This window comes from Helicoverpa armigera, chromosome 5 (genome assembly GCF_030705265.1).
Source record: "Helicoverpa armigera isolate CAAS_96S chromosome 5, ASM3070526v1, whole genome shotgun sequence".
In the NCBI taxonomy this organism is placed as follows: domain Eukaryota; kingdom Metazoa; phylum Arthropoda; class Insecta; order Lepidoptera; family Noctuidae; genus Helicoverpa; species Helicoverpa armigera.
Window position 1 is genome coordinate 8600728 of NC_087124.1, and position 15411 is coordinate 8616138.

The 15411-nt window shown below is 34.4% G+C and overlaps 4 protein-coding genes across 8 annotated transcripts; 3 read left to right on the forward strand and 1 right to left on the reverse strand.

The window, feature by feature from the left end:
- The first annotated feature begins 1333 nt into the window (after positions 1–1333).
- Positions 1334–6565, forward strand: LOC110383867 (high affinity copper uptake protein 1). Of its 5 annotated transcripts, none has more exons than XM_064034561.1 (7): positions 1334–1570; positions 2849–2982; positions 3192–3323; positions 3905–4017; positions 4988–5110; positions 6025–6054; positions 6127–6565. In XM_064034561.1, the coding sequence occupies exons 2-7, from the start codon at positions 2851–2853 to the stop codon at positions 6326–6328; spliced, it is 732 nt and encodes a 243-aa protein (XP_063890631.1). In that variant the 5' UTR covers positions 1334–1570; positions 2849–2850; the 3' UTR covers positions 6329–6565. The 5 variants fall into 5 exon arrangements, with proteins under 5 accessions (XP_063890631.1, XP_063890630.1, XP_063890629.1 ...); XM_064034560.1 differs by having other exon boundaries at positions 1485–1785; XM_064034559.1 differs by having other exon boundaries at positions 1486–1692.
- A 2080-nt stretch (positions 6566–8645) lies between these two features.
- LOC110383841 (protein arginine N-methyltransferase 5) lies at positions 8646–11843 on the forward strand. Its single transcript, XM_021344762.3, has 9 exons — positions 8646–9146; positions 9221–9496; positions 9589–9768; positions 9880–10036; positions 10167–10328; positions 10688–10841; positions 10963–11204; positions 11283–11540; positions 11624–11843. The coding sequence occupies exons 1-9, from the start codon at positions 8746–8748 to the stop codon at positions 11777–11779; spliced, it is 1986 nt and encodes a 661-aa protein (XP_021200437.3). The 5' UTR covers positions 8646–8745; the 3' UTR covers positions 11780–11843.
- LOC110383858 (ubiquinone biosynthesis protein COQ4 homolog, mitochondrial) lies at positions 11834–13100 on the reverse strand. The gene is made up of 3 exons (XM_021344801.3): positions 12494–13100; positions 12257–12419; positions 11834–12036 (listed from the first exon to the last, which is right to left on the reverse strand). Exons 1-3 carry the CDS (start codon positions 12995–12997, stop codon positions 11954–11956), a joined length of 750 nt encoding a protein of 249 aa, XP_021200476.3. The 5' UTR covers positions 12998–13100; the 3' UTR covers positions 11834–11953.
- Positions 13101–13377: 277 nt separating this feature from the next.
- LOC110383851 (surfeit locus protein 6 homolog) lies at positions 13378–15338 on the forward strand. Its single transcript, XM_021344790.3, has 5 exons — positions 13378–13526; positions 13798–13935; positions 14056–14436; positions 14523–14734; positions 15112–15338. Exons 2-5 carry the CDS (start codon positions 13821–13823, stop codon positions 15280–15282), a joined length of 879 nt encoding a protein of 292 aa, XP_021200465.1. The 5' UTR covers positions 13378–13526; positions 13798–13820; the 3' UTR covers positions 15283–15338.
- Positions 15339–15411: the final 73 nt, after the last annotated feature.

Genomic DNA, 15411 nt, shown 5'->3' on the forward strand with positions numbered 1-15411 from the left:
ATGTGTGCGTGTTCACAGACGCGCTGTCTCAAAACAACTCAAAACAGTGCGAGCGGGGCTGCCGTTTTCTTGAGATACGCGCGTCACACACAAGGTAGATAAATGTGCACGCGTTTTGATACCTACCTAACTGTAATTTGACTGTAATATTTTTAATTTTAATAACAAAAGAAAAAGTAATAATGGAGCAACAAAAAAAGTCGTATTATAATTGTTCAGTGGACGGTTGTTTTAATACAACAATAAACAGTGAACTGTCGTTTTTTAGCCTGCCGTATTACATATAGTATGGACCTACTTATTTTCTCATATTTCGATGGTTCTTTTAATAAACGCAGTAGGTAGGTACAATTAGGTGGGTAGGTAAGCGCCCCGGCGGCCTCTGGCCCAATGCCGTAATAAGTTTTGCTAGTGTCGACCCAGGCGAACCTCCCAACCTACCCTCAAAGATTATTACTAGTAGGAGTTGATAATTTTTGTGATCATGGCGAGAGTATGTTGTAAGGTAGACGAAATAAAACTCGCACATCAAGGTTTCTGTAGGTAGAAGCAAGCTTAGATCAGGGACTGTACCAACCCATTACATACAAAAATATTTTTTTCGCAAGTAAAGAGTAATAAGTAAATACCTATATATGTATGAATAACAAAATTATAAATTGCGGTTTCTGAAAAAGTTCGGTATCTCGTTCAAACGAATTTCCGTTGAAAGTGTTTATTAACCTCATGTATGCCACATTAAATATTTTATTACTATTGGTTTATATTTCATTTTTCCTGTTTTATTCTCAACAATAAATCAAATAATTACGAGTACCACTACCACGTTAGTTTTATGCGCATAAAAAAGTTGACGACCCTAGCGCGACCGCCGAGTTTAGGCATGAAAAGTGAAGTACATACATGAGATTGACTTCTGTACCTATGTATTTTGTGTACCTAGGCTATTGACAGCAACCTACACGCGCATAAGTTTATCTTCAGTCTCTACGCACGAAGTTCCTCGGCGAGGTCCTTGGGAAAATTAATGGAAGCCAATGGGGAAGGAGTAAAGTGAAGTAAACTTGGCCAAAGTGCGCCTCCACACATCCAACTTCTCGAGTAGTGTGGAGGTTACTTTAGGATTGCAAATAGAGAACTTCGCTCGTCGCAATTTCTTCATAGTAATGTTCAAATTCAAAACAGTATGTCTGGGAGTGCCTTTAGTATGTCACTGAAATCGAGGGTGTACATATTATGTATTTATCCCAAATTTGCGGGAAAATTATGAATGTTCCCGCGACAATACGTTTTCAAATAAATAGTTCCAAATCTTATTCCTGGGTAAATGCATAATATACATAAAACAGTAGTTTTTTTTCTTTAATTAATGACAGACTTTCAATTCATGTGTTAAGATAACATCAGTAAATAAGAATTTACTGAATATTTTAAAGTTTATATTTTTTGAATAATTGAGGGAGTTCGAAAAATTCAATCTGGAAACTCTTAGAAGCTCATCGACGAACGACAGGCGACAGCAGCAGTTTCGTATTTTCGCTTTGCCAATTGCTATGTTTTAAGATTTTTGGTGAGCTCGAACACAATGAAATGACTTTAAATTTGTATACGTAAAACACAAGTTTTATTCAATTGCGTCTATTTATTTTTAAAATTGTTTATTTTAAGTGCCACGTTAAAGTTTAAAATCGAGTAAGTGCCTGTGATAATTATGTAAATGTTCTACTTCAATGTTTCTTACGTATTATTATGGTAACTGAATATGTGTATCAGATATTGATATAGGTAGGTATGAACATAATTGATAAACAAATGCCATGAACACTTAATTTTTGAGTCAATTGCTGTAGTGCTTTTTTGTTTTATATTACTTTCATACATTCTCTCTTACAGTAGGTACAAGGTCTCGGCTCGTAATCGAATTATGTACATATACCAATTTATGTATCTTAAAAGTGTGTACACAGGTGCATGCATATTAATGCACAATTATTTGTCTTAGTGGCACCTATATAAGTTATGGTAATAGTTGTCATGTCTTAAACTCAGTTTCTACTTTCACTATACATTAAAATTAGAGCAGTTACTTTCAAATGGTTTAATTTACTTTCACTATTGATCAGATACTGACCTGACCTGTTGAATTTGAGATTGATCTTATTTGATTCCCATTTCTACATAGGTATGTGAAATGTATAATACTTTCAAGTCAATAAATATTTGTTTTGTTTGTCATTGCTATCAAAGTGATTGATAATAAATAAGGCATCAGGTTACAAGTAGTACTTTATAGCTGTGTGATTGGTGTACAGTGTACACACACATTGGTATCTATGCTAGTGATAAACTATAAAATTAGTCTGAAGTCTGTTTTGAACTACAGCTGAGAAATTAACAGTAACATAACAGATATGTTTTTGATTCTTTCTCTTGGTGTTTTATAAACTTACCCTTCCTCAGCAGTTAGATGACATAGTTTTAAAACATCTGAAAGGTAATTCAACAACTTGTTAAGAGCTATTTTAGATATGTAGGTACTTAGATCATAGTCATATTTCATATCAGATTTTTGAATGTGTCTCGAGTTTAATCAGACTTAAGCATATTCCTGTGTGTTCAATAGTTAAAATATCATATAACAACAATCATACATCAAAGAGGATTTAGTGTGCAACCATTTTAATAGGTTTATATATTTTAATCCTTAGCATCTAGTTGGAAATTCTAATTAAATAAACAGAGTCTTTAAAGTATCTAGTATTCAATAACAGGAACTATTCTTGGCTTAGGTAATATCCCATGCTTCCAACTATTCATGAAATAAATATAGGAGTATAATAATTTACAGAAATGGATGGGGCAATGCACCACATGGGTATGGATCATGCCAATCACCATGGACACGGTAATCATATGGACCACATGATGCCAACAGTTGACCATGAAATGTCTATGAACAGTACATTTCAGGATGGTATTATAGTAAGTTACAACACTTTTAAATTACTAAGATTTTCTTTGTAACTTTAAATAGGTTGTCTGGAAGAGATCCCTTTAAGCGATAAGACCTAAACTTTTTAATATAATTTTTTAAATTTAAATTGGTGTACTTCATAGAAAATATATCTATGTATCTTTCTTCTTTTGTGATTTTGAATCATTATAAATTTTTTTTTTTTTCTTATTTTCAGAATGCTTTTAATTCCAGTGAAGACAGTATAGACTACAGATCAGATGTAAGAGCACATGCACACCAAGGACACGGCATGTCACACGGTACACACAGCTTGCATGGAGGAGGAGGTCATGATATGGCCATGACTGTAATTATTATGATGTTACCTCTTTTTTATCTGGACTTTTTGCTTTTAATAAGGACCTTATTAATAAAAAAACAGGCTTAGAAACTGTAGTGTTAAAAGATGCTTATTGTAAGTGTTCTACGTCAATGGATTTTATTCTGCTTGCCTGCGTAATCTGCTCTCAATAGAGGCTCATTTTACATTGATAGATCTTATTATTTTCAATAGCAAAATTAATGCTTTCCGAAGCTCCGTTTCATGAATAACAGATTATGCGACAAGTGAACACTTTCATGTATCAAAAAGCCGATGATTACTCATTTACAGCTTGTTAAGACTCATATTTTCCCTTTAAATTTTCATGTTTTAATTTTTTTCTCTGTTATGCTCATTTTGTTAAGTGTATTTATGCGTCTTATATTTGCGCAATAAAACTCATTTTCTTTCTTAAAGTCACTACATAGCTGGTATCGTTGACTGCATGAATATTCAAGAACTTATTCTCAATAACATTTTGTTTACACTAAACTTTGTCTGCCATTTCTTTATTCAGCTGTACTTGTTTAAAATTGTAATATTACAATTCAATATTTTATTTTTAGTTCCATGGAGGTTATGATGAAGTTATTCTCTTTTCATGGTGGAAAGTAACAGACATAGGCGAATTTATAGGATCTTTCTTTGCAGTATTTTTAATGGCTATACTTTATGAAGGGTAAGATTTTTTGAATTATTGTTGTTTTTCTGCTTGATTTCTTTTCATGTCAATTACTCATGTTTTTAGCTACATTTTATTTTTGAAAGACTAGTTTGATAGAGCATTAGAAGGTATTTACCAAAACTTTTTAGCTACCAACAGTTATTTTGTCCCTTGCGGACAAAGGACAGTTCATGGAAACATGCCAATGTCTTATAGATCATCATCATCCTCCGAGCCTTTTTCCCAACTATGTTGGGGTCGGCTTCTAATGTCTTATAGATCCTAAACTCCATAAGATAAACATTGTTTCAAGTTTGTTGTGATGGTGTCCACATAAAATTCAGCATAGTCTTAAAAAAATAATTTGATAAAAAAGAGAGTTCAATAGCTGCTAAGAGGCTTGTGAGTTATAATATCACCTAAATGTACCCATTTATTATGGCAAGATAGTTTGTCATTTGTTTATTTGCCATGCAACAATATTAACTAATGGAGTTGAGGGTACACACCCACTTATCGGTTTTTTTTTATTAGTTGTAGTTGCATTTTGACTTCTTAGTATCAAATCTTATCTTATTTAAACAATAAACAATGTAGTATTGATGTACTTTACGTACTTGCTACAAGGTCTGTTATAAGATTAACTCCAAGATTGCGTTTTTATTGTAAACTAGCTGTTACCCGCGTCACAGATCACTTAATAGATACTATGTACCCTCGTCCCGGATAAAAAGCCTATGTCACCCGGGCACAATGTAGCTTCTCAACAATGAAATAATTTTACTAATCGGTTCAGTAGTTCCGGAGCCCTTAGGGTACCAAAAAAACAAAAAGTAATCCTGTTTATAATGTTAGTGTGGGCAAATTTTGAACGCAAATTCAAGCGAGACCCATTTATTAGCGTAATAAAGTAATTGCCTCTCATTCATTTCCAATAATAAGCAGCTGCTGTGGCCAAATTAATTTTTAATATCTTTCGTTACAGCCTTAAATACTACAGAAAACATCTATTGTGGAAAACGTACACAGGGCTACAATACTGCGCAGTATCACCGCCAGATAAAGGTGTTTCAAACCTTTGTACTCCAGATGAGCCACAAGTTATACAGTGAGTATCATTTTCTTATATCTACAAAATATGTAATGCACTACTGTAAATAGGCCAGGATGGGTGATAGCACCATCAAGTGTTTCAAAGAATTAAAACATAAGAACAGCCTCAATAGTCTCATCCTTCCTGATTCTTGAATTTGAATCTGTAACGTGTTTGGACTCCATTTGGATATACTGATTCGTCATCACACTATGCTTCTGCCATGAGCTGGACTCAGGATGAAAAATAATAAGGAGATTTAAAGCTAAAAGATGTAATTGCAATGATTTATTTGATAAATAAGTCCACAAATTAACATTGAAAACAAAGCAAACTTTTTTTACTTAGATTTACTACCTGATAAGTAGAGATTATGAAGTCACACTATGAACTTGGAAATAAATCAACATAGCTGAACCATGTAAAGCCATTGATATTTGGGTCATCTTTCAATAGCATAATACCAACTATTGTCCATACTAGCTGCGTGAATCACCATGATGCATGACTAAAGCATTAAATATTTACATTCATATTCTAAGGACACATAATAATTAGATACGCTGATTATTACTACTTACATAACTTCGTTAACTAATGAGTTACTGTGTCAAATAAAACAACTGCACATTACTTAGCGAATGCGTAAAATTAGAATTTTCTGTAACATGAAATTAACCCAAGCATATCATGTTCATGCCACGTCATAAAATAAAAAAATTATTAATTGTGTTACATTTTATTTTGAACATAAACAAATGTAACTTAAAATAAACTTATATTATACAACTTAAAACTCATAAACGGCATATTATCTTACATAATTAGTTTACGCATTGGCTGGGCTACACTTTATGATTTAGCAAATTTTGAATGGTGGGTTTAAATGTGATTTTACACTTTTAATAAAAGTTCTTTTTTTGTTAAAGGCCCGTGCCCCATGTCCTTGAAAGAAATGTGTAAGTACTTAAATTTACTAATCATTTACACAAAATAATAATCATAATTAACGAATTTCAATATGATTTCAGTCCTACTATGATGAGTACAGCACATGCATGGCAGACAGTGCTTCATGGAGTGCAAGTTTTAGTAAGTTACATGTTGATGCTGGTATTCATGTCATATAATACATGGTTATGTGCCGCCGTTGTTCTGGGATCGGCAACTGGTTACTTCCTCTTTGGTTGGCGTGAATCTGTTGTTGTAGACTTTACAGAGCATTGCCACTGATATTGACTTATAATTTATAAACCAAACTAGTATTGTTTTTTTTTTTTTATTCATGTAACCACGCTATTTGAGCTCAAAATATTTTACAACTACCAACTATTGAGTATTTTATCATGTTTTAAGAGGAAAGCCTTGATTTAAGTACTTTGGGCAACATTTATACCAGTTATTATATACTTTTTAGGATCATATATCAATATACTTAGGTAATTGTAAAAAATATAAAGCTTTGAACAAGTCTTTGTTTCTTTTTCACCCTATTAACATTATGCTGCAGTAACAGTGTAAACCACAATCATTACCAATAATGACTATTGAACAATTTATAAATCAGCTATTCAGATCACAGTTTCTTGTAATGATGTAATAATCAACAATACTTGACAGTTATATTACATCACATTTATTTATATTTACACTTATTACCTTCAGGATGCCTCAGGTGGCAATGCTTTTTAAGATTTGAACTGCTGTTACATTTGTAACTGCAATGGTTACATTTATATGGTTTCTCAGCTGTATGTATTCTTTTGTGAGCCTTCAAAGAGTTAACAAAATTGGTTCTAAAGGAACATCTGTCACAAAGATAAGGCTTTTCATTAGTGTGCACTCTTTTGTGCTTTATAAGGTTTGAAGATAACTTACAAGAATAACTACAATCTGCATAATCACATAAAAATAGCTGTTGTGATGACTGAAGAGGCTTGTGTTCTCTGCTGCAATCCCTAAAAGATAAACATATTAACTTTAACCATTTTCCTTAGGTGAAAATTGACAAATCAAGTAAATATTTTGCAACTTATTTACCTAATAATCTCTGGTATGTGTTGTTCACTATTATCGGCTTCCACTAAATCCTGTGACATATCATTTTGGCTTGAGGATTCACGGGATGAAGCTGAATCTACAATATTTCTTGATTTCATGTCTGATAACATTTGGGCTATTATAGATCGCGGTTGAGGACCAAACAGTTTAATATTTGCCGTAACTGGTCTTCCTACATTATTACGCTTTTCACACTTTTTCACTGATGTTGACAACAGTAAAGGATTTTTTTCATTCATTGCAGACATCTAATCCGATTTCTTTGCACATAAACTAATTCGATTGATATCCTATAAATTATTTATACAAGTACATATCTATCTTTTCTTAACAATTTCAAGTCTCAAGTTTATAAACAAACCATGAAATGATAACTATTATAACTAACTGTCATCCATCACTCGATGAACTGTCAAGTCAACTTGACTTTTTTTGTGCTGGTGTCAAGCATTAAAAAAATACTCAGAATTTTGTTTATTTGGAAATCTTACCTAAAAAACTATCATTACAGATCTATGAAATTACTCCCAGCCATAGCTCCCCGCACCCTATGACCACAAGAATATTGTAATTTTGTACTTGCACTCATCGCCCGCTTCGAACTTTCTCTTATGTTCTCATTTCTGCCGCAAGCAGTTTTCTTTCAATCATCTATTTTATGAGCCAGCAGTCAGATCCATACAGGACAGTCAGTAAGTTCAGGGGGAATGCAAGGTTCACGAGTTGTTTCCGTAAATCAAAAATTCTTGATTTTATGTACCAACTGCCAGCAACTGTCTACTGCACCAAAAGGAGAGTCATGCCCATTTTCACGAACAAAAACCTAAATTTAGGGATCCCCTAAGAGCATTTAGGGAACACTTAATACTAATTTCGTTTTCACCAAAGTTTAAGTGCCCTTTATAACCTTTATTATTAGGGGAACCCTTATTCTAAGTGACACTTACTTAGGGAAACGTTAAGAGATTGTTGGTGAAAACGGGCGTGAGTACTTAGGCGAGTACATAAGGCAGTATATAAGGAGTACCTACATAATGCCGGCCATACACGCTATGGTCTACCGAAGAGGTTTTTTGAAATTTTGAGGAGAGAGAGGCAGTTTTATGAACGCTACCATTTGATTGTTCGGTTGACTTGCTCAGGGACCTGGCGCAGGTCTGCACAGATTACCTCTCCGGTAGACCGTAGCGTGTATGTTAAGACAGGGCAGGCAGACAGGCAGGCATAAGGAGAGTACCTTCATAATGTAGTAAACAAAATATACATAAAATGAAAGTGTGACGCCACAAGTAAATTAAGGCTTTATCACATAAGCGGACTGCGAGCAGCTGTGGCGGGGCGGAGGCTTAACGAATCCACATCGAATACTCTGTCTGTACGGTCATTAGTAGAAGGCCTATTGATGCTTAGCCGATACTAAATAGTAAGCAGCACGCGGAACAGCCGTGTTTTAGTAGTCTGTGCCCATCATAAATACATCATAGACAAAAAAAAACATTCCATTCAAATTTCAGGAGTTTCTTCTGTCACATTGTAAATTTTATTTAATTTTAAATTTAGTAAATTGTGAGCTATCGCATGAATTTAGCATGTCGCAGCTAGAAATATCTTGCGGCTTGGAATTTACGTCCACTCCTGATTTACAAGCTTGTTTAACAGAAGCTTTGAATTGCAATTACTCTTTTATAGTTTCGCCAGTAGTTCACCCACGTTTTCGGAGACCATGTTCAATAGCCGGCAGGGTTGGTGGTTTCACAAGATCAGATATGATACTATCTCCTCAAGATTGGACGGGCAGGATTGTAGGGAGGTTGTCCCCTTATCTAAACGTAGACTCGCCGTCACCCGGCGTTCGCCAACGTCATGAAGATTGTTTGAACGAAGAACTCGGTTACTGTCGAGGGCTTGGACTTCCCGCGATCATGTTATCTGTACATGGTAGAGAATCAAATAATTTGGCTAGAATTCTCAATTCATACTATGAAACCAGGTTAGTTAATTAAGGAAGCCTCAAGGACACGGTAACAATAACAAACCGTGGTTTTAATCGTTTTTTTATTTTAGTCATCACCCATCCCTTATATGGGCTCACATTCCTATGACATGTACAAGAACAAAGAATAGATGTGACACTGACACTGAAGAAGATGATGCGGCTTGGGATGAGACATGGCTATGGTGGTCTAAATTCCATGAGCGCCTCGAGTTTGATAAACGAGTTGGTGTGGCCTTAGAGCTGTCAGCAGATTTACCTTCAGAAGCTGTTATAAAACGTTGGTTAGGAGAGCCTGTGAAAGCTATTATTGTACCAACATCTATTTTCCATACTAACAAAAAAGGGTAATTTATTTTTTTATTTAAATGGAATTACTTACATAATTGTTGTAATTAAAAAGTTATAAGTTGTTCATATTCCTATGTATTTATTGCAGATATCCTGTACTATCTCGGGCTCACTCTCAGCTGGTAGTGAGCTTAGTTGAACATGAAGCTCAGGTTATTGTGAGTGGAGCAAGGAGGGCCAATGTTGAGTTCTACTTGCAATATCTGTTCAGGATCTGGAAACGAAGACCTTATCTAGCTGACGATCCTATGTTGAGTTATGCTCGAGGGTATGATTAGTTCTTTTGCTTAATTTTATTTAGTATTTTCATACATATAATTAAGGAAACACAAATAAATAAATAAATACATGGTATCTATAATCTATTTTAATATTAAAGGTGGGAAGATTATCTGCAGACTCCACTCCAACCTTTGGCTGATAACTTGGACACACACACTTATAATGTGTTTGAAAAGGACCCAATTAAATATGATCAATATCAGAAAGCTATCGCACAAGCCTTGACTGATCTGCAGAAAGGGCCTTCTCAAGTGGTAAATATTTTTCTTTATTACCTCTGTAGTACAGAGGTACTTGTGGGACAAGTGCCCTGCAACGGCAAGCTTATGGCCTGCTATCAAGTATTGTTTTTGCTCAATTAATGTTTGGCTTCTTGTTTATCAGATAAATACTGACATAGCTACAGCAAATGCTCAAGAGCTAGGACAAGGAGATACTGCAGACAAGAAAAAGGAAACTATCACAGTTATGGTGTTAGGTGCAGGCAGAGGACCATTAGTCAGAGCTACACTAAATGCTGCTGATATAACCAATAGTAAAGTCAAGGTAAATTACATACTGCCTACATGCGTGAATGTCTTATGAAACTTATGAACTCAATAGCTGTTTTTCTACATTTTTACTTGTCCTGTGTGTAAAATGAAGCCTATGTTACATGGGGATAATGTGTTTCCTAACAGTGAAAGAATTCTTCAAATTGGTTCAGTCATTTTGTAGCCTTTAGGGTACAAACAAAAATGTTTCCTTAACGGAACAGAGTACAGAATGATGAATTTCATTTTTATACCATGCTTCAAAAATGTACATTGAGTTTATTGCCAAATTATGTAATTACCATTTAATTTGACTGTTTTATGAAATGTTAATAAACAATTTTTTCATGAATTAATGTTTGTAACCAATAGGTAGTGGCAGTGGAAAAAAATCCTTGTGCCGTGGTGGTATTGACAGCCCAAGTGCGTGAAGTATGGCGCGACCGAGACGTGGTTGTAATACCTGGTGATATGCGCCAGATCAATCTCTCACCAAAGGCAGACATTATTGTGTCCGAGTTATTAGGTAAGCTTAAAGGTCAGGTTAAAACACTGCATTGCACATTATACAAAATTTAGTTAAAAAACTGGTCAGTATACAATATTAGCTGAATATTAGTGAGTTATCATTTTGTGTCTATTTGCAGGGTCATGGGGGGACAATGAACTGTCTCCTGAGTGTTTAGATGGGGCAGCAGGGCTCCTGAAGCCAGGCGGTATATCAATACCTTGTGAATACAGGTCTTATGTAGCTCCTATTTCATCACCCAGGCTATGGGCAGCAGCAAAAGCAGCCTCTTCCATCAGTCCGTCAAATCAAAAAGATAAAAATCTTGAGACGTTATGGGTCGTTTATATGCAGAATAAACATGACATAGCTGAAACAAAGGTATGCAACTTAAAAAAAATGGGTCAAAAGTACTTCTTCAACATCATGTGATATATTAAAATATTGCTTGTATTTCAGCTTGTTTTTACATTTGAACATCCAGCGAAAGGAGCAAAGGATCATGAGGGCCAAGAATTGACGGATTACAGGAGACTGCCTCTGACAGACAACAGAAGATCAGAAATACTTACCTGGGATGTGGAGCAGGACAATGTTATGCATGGATTTGGGGGATACTTTGATTGCACTTTATATGGGAAAGAAATGATCAGTATAGTTCCATCAACACACAGTCCAGGAATGATATCATGGTTCCCAGTTTTCATTCCAATTAAGGTACTCAGTTTTTTTAAATTTAAAAGTCCATTAAAAAGGTTGCCAAATGCTTAGAACTATAATCTTGCTGTTCTTATTTGCAGACACCTCTGAGAGTGCATAAAGGTGACAAGATAACAGCTAGATTTTGGCGCTGCCTGGATTCAAGAAGGGTCTGGTATGAATGGATAGTGGAAGTGGGCAATCACACCACAACTCTGCATAATGCTAATGGAAGAAGTTCCGAAATGTTGTTATGATTATTTTCGTACAAAATATTAGAAAGATATTTTCTATATTCAATAAAAAAGCTATCAGATTTTATGGCATATTTTATTTTCAAATTACAACTTACTATTGCACATTCAAAACAAACTAAAATTCTACAACAATAACTAATGACTTAGTATATTTACATAAAAATAAGGCAATTACTATTTCTTCACCAGTCTTACAATATTCATTTCTTTATGAAAGTCGTCTATATCTTGATCCCATCGTTTTTCGAAGTAAATTCCTGCAAATTATAAAAAAGTATAAATGTACTAAAAATATCTAGTTATTCCACTAATTTGTGTGACTGGAACCGTCTTTCATGAGAAAACTACTGAATGACTAGATTTGTTGAAACTTAGTAGTTACAAAGTTTATATGTACTAGACTAGAGTAACTTAAGCTAGTAGGTCCCTCAGGAAATGTGCCAAACTACTGGAAGAAGCTATTATTTTGAAAGTTACCTTGCATAAACTTGGCATTATTGCCTGTTTTGATGGCCCATGGGAGATAGTACTTCAAGTACATCTGGCGATGCTTTGGCTTAAGTCTGGCTGCTCCCCAGATACCACCACTGATGCACATAGGTAGCCTTGTTTGAATACCTTCTACCCACTTTACTGTAACCTTTGAAAAGTTGTATTCATTAAAATAAGGAGACAGACAAAACAATATAGGGAAAATTATTGTAGAATAACTACCTCTCCCAACATGGATGTTCTCATGAATAAAGTGGCATGAACCAAATCATGCACTTCTCTATAGCGCTGCATTACGTAAGCCAGTTCAGGATCTTCAATAAACTGAACCGGCAGACGAGAGTCAGCTGTGATGTTGTTCTCAGTCATAAAATCTGCATAAACCCTTCCTAGGGTGTTGTCCGGCATTTGGGATAGCTTATCAAAGGAAACAGTGCCAGAATTAATACGCGGTTTCTCCTTTAGTATTTCTGTGCCCTCCTCAGTTTCTGTCATCTTTTGTCGCATATATTTTATAGCGCTTTCTCCAGTAACTTCGCCTAAACAAGCAATCATGTCGCCCCGATGTGGATTTAGTAAAGAAATAGCGGCTGACCCACATGACAATAAAGTTTTTTGAAACGTATTTGTAGCAATGAAGTTTCTCTTCATTTCGTCAATAAAATCACTACTTTTGGGTGCGGCAGTTGTGCAATATGTTCTAACTATTGCAAGAGGAGGACGCATTTTTAGAACAAAAGCAAGTAACCTGCGTAAATAAACTTATTCACCGATGAAAACGAACGACCCAAACAAGTTTGTTATCGAATGGAACTGTCAATAGTGTCAATTTTCCATCAATTTTCAGACAGTTTGACAGTGACGCTCTGTGACAGAAACAAAGGAAATGGAAAAGCGTCCATCACCATCGTCCGTCACAGAGGTTGTTGTGGTTTCTTTCCTTTTTTTATTTTGGAACCGTGCAAGTTTTACCGGATAAAGCGATAAGGGCTGTTATTTTTAGCTACTCTTGAAGCACGGTTTGTGTTGTAGAAAGAAACTGCACAACTGCAGTCGAGGTCAGTCGACTATAGCGCCACTTATGTCTTTGTGATATCTTTATTATTTTGCCTTATCTGTCACCGTGGGTGGATATTAAAAAAAATATATTATATAGTGAGGTTATGTTTACTCGTGTACTTTGGAGATTTATTAAGTTTTTAGAGAAGTTCTAAGAAAGAAATAAATCACATCTGCCTCAGTTATAAATATAAAGGTTGGTTAATAGTTGTGTTAAGATTTGTTTGTTCTGTAATCTTTAGTCATAACTTTTATTTGAATTATTGTCACACTTATTTTGTGGGTTAGTTTTAGAATTGACTATTTTTGCTAAATAATAATATTAAATAATTAAAACTCCGCCCCTAAGACGACTCACTGACCAAAGCAGTCCTTCGTCGTGGGTTATAGGTGTAGGTTACGCTCTTGTTGCATACACTTAATGTAGTTTTATGTTATTATGGTTTACTTACTGTTTTTTCTTTCAGGGTTAAATTTAGAAACTAGCGAAATGACGCAACAGAAGAAAGTAAAAAAAATAAAAATAATCAAAGAAGAAATTAGCAAAGAATTCACATTTTTGAAAAATGTGTTTTCAGTTATGTCTTTACCGCTGCAAATGAAAGGTAAGATCTCAGTTAGATTGCTAAGACTATTTCACGGGCAGTGAAGTTAATTTTGATACTTTGTTACATTCTCATAACATCTATACCTACGTATTAATTATACTGTATTCTTGATTTCAGGTGAAAATGAAGACAATATGGACATTGAAATAGTAAATGAAAACCAGAAAAGTAGTGAGGATACAGAAATGCCCAAGCGTGCACGAAGCATCGCAGAACTTGAAGAAAAATTAGAAAAGATAAAATCACAGAATAAGTTCAGTTTTAAAAATAAATTGCAGAAAAAAAGCCTGAGCAGTAAACTGAACAAAAAGATAAAGAAATCAGAGAGGAAAAATAAAACAAAAGTTAAACCTACCGTAGATGCACCATTTGCAGATATGTTAAAGTCCAGCGTTGAAGAAAAACCAAAACCAAAAGCAAATATTACTAAACCAGTGTTCAACAATGAAGGGAAACTTGTATTTTCAAAATTCGACTTTGCCAATGTTGGCAAAAAAGGTAAGAAATTATACACAGTTTTGTTATTGATATATGTTATCCCAAAAACATTTTGTAATATAAAATGCATTTTATTTTTTCTGCAGAAAGAGTAAACAAGGTTGAGAAAGATCCTAAAAAGATTTTAGAAAATCTCAAACAGCAAGAAGATAAAATCCGACAGTTGGAAGAAAAAGAGGACCAGGGTAAAGTTAAAGAAATAAAAGAGAAAATAGCTTGGAAAAATGTTCTGCAAAAAGCTGAAGGACAGAAAGTTAAAGATGATCCTTTATTACTCAAGAAGTCAATAAAGAAAATGGTAAGATTTAATAAGCTATTTACATATGTATCAACTAGTTGTATCCCGGATCATCCCTGTCCTGTGGGAACTACTTCCCGGCAATTATTCGAATTTGTCTCGCCATAAAACCATCCTTGGACTTCAACAAATTTTAAATTTAAAAAAAGAATTGCTAAAATTAATCTAGGCACTTACCCACTTTGCGATTCAGCATGTTATAAAATTGATTTATAAACATGTTTTATTTGCTGAATCTAAATACCATAATTGGTTCAATTAAATCAAGCAACAGTACCATGCATAAAAAGATCAAAACAATTCATCATAATCCACAAATAATTATATATTCTGGCCTTACATTTAAAATAAAATATTGCTACAATTTTTTTTCACAGGATCAAAAGAAGAAACAAAGTAAGAAGCAGTGGGATACCAGAGTCAAGAATGTTGAACAAAAGAAAGACGAGAGACAAAAGAAGAGGGCAGAAAATATTGCCAAAAAGAAGAAAGAGAAGAAGTCTAAAATTATCAAGACATCGGTTAAACGAGGCCGAGTCGTCATATAACATCGAAGGACTATCAAGTTTATTATGTTTAAGAATAAAAATATTTTTGACAAAAAGCTCTTTCTTTATTCCTCTTATCCTAATGTGCTGTAATGGTGCTGTACACGAGGTCACGGGTTCCATTCCCGG

What these genes read in the sequence shown, in the direction of transcription:
- LOC110383867 (XM_064034561.1), top strand. Translation starts at nt 2,851, where the DNA reads ATGGATGGGGCAATGCACCACATGGGTATGGATCATGCCAATCACCAT. An exon ending in CATTTCAGGATGGTATTATA is followed by an intron (nt 2,983 to 3,191) that starts GTAAGTTACAAC and finishes TCTTATTTTCAG; the next exon opens with AATGCTTTTAATTCCAGTGA. An exon ending in CATGTCCTTGAAAGAAATGT is followed by an intron (nt 6,055 to 6,126) that starts GTAAGTACTTAA and finishes ATATGATTTCAG; the next exon opens with TCCTACTATGATGAGTACAG.
- LOC110383841 (XM_021344762.3), top strand. Translation starts at nt 8,746, where the DNA reads ATGTCGCAGCTAGAAATATCTTGCGGCTTGGAATTTACGTCCACTCCT. An exon ending in TTCCATACTAACAAAAAAGG is followed by an intron (nt 9,497 to 9,588) that starts GTAATTTATTTT and finishes TATTTATTGCAG; the next exon opens with ATATCCTGTACTATCTCGGG. An exon ending in CAGTTTTCATTCCAATTAAG is followed by an intron (nt 11,541 to 11,623) that starts GTACTCAGTTTT and finishes TCTTATTTGCAG; the next exon opens with ACACCTCTGAGAGTGCATAA.
- LOC110383858 (XM_021344801.3), bottom strand. Translation starts at nt 12,997, where the DNA reads ATGCGTCCTCCTCTTGCAATAGTTAGAACATATTGCACAACTGCCGCA. An exon ending in GAACATCCATGTTGGGAGAG is followed by an intron (nt 12,420 to 12,493) that starts GTAGTTATTCTA and finishes AACTTTTCAAAG; the next exon opens with GTTACAGTAAAGTGGGTAGA. An exon ending in TAATGCCAAGTTTATGCAAG is followed by an intron (nt 12,037 to 12,256) that starts GTAACTTTCAAA and finishes TATAATTTGCAG; the next exon opens with GAATTTACTTCGAAAAACGA.
- LOC110383851 (XM_021344790.3), top strand. Translation starts at nt 13,821, where the DNA reads ATGACGCAACAGAAGAAAGTAAAAAAAATAAAAATAATCAAAGAAGAA. An exon ending in TTTACCGCTGCAAATGAAAG is followed by an intron (nt 13,936 to 14,055) that starts GTAAGATCTCAG and finishes TCTTGATTTCAG; the next exon opens with GTGAAAATGAAGACAATATG. An exon ending in TGCCAATGTTGGCAAAAAAG is followed by an intron (nt 14,437 to 14,522) that starts GTAAGAAATTAT and finishes TTTTTTCTGCAG; the next exon opens with AAAGAGTAAACAAGGTTGAG.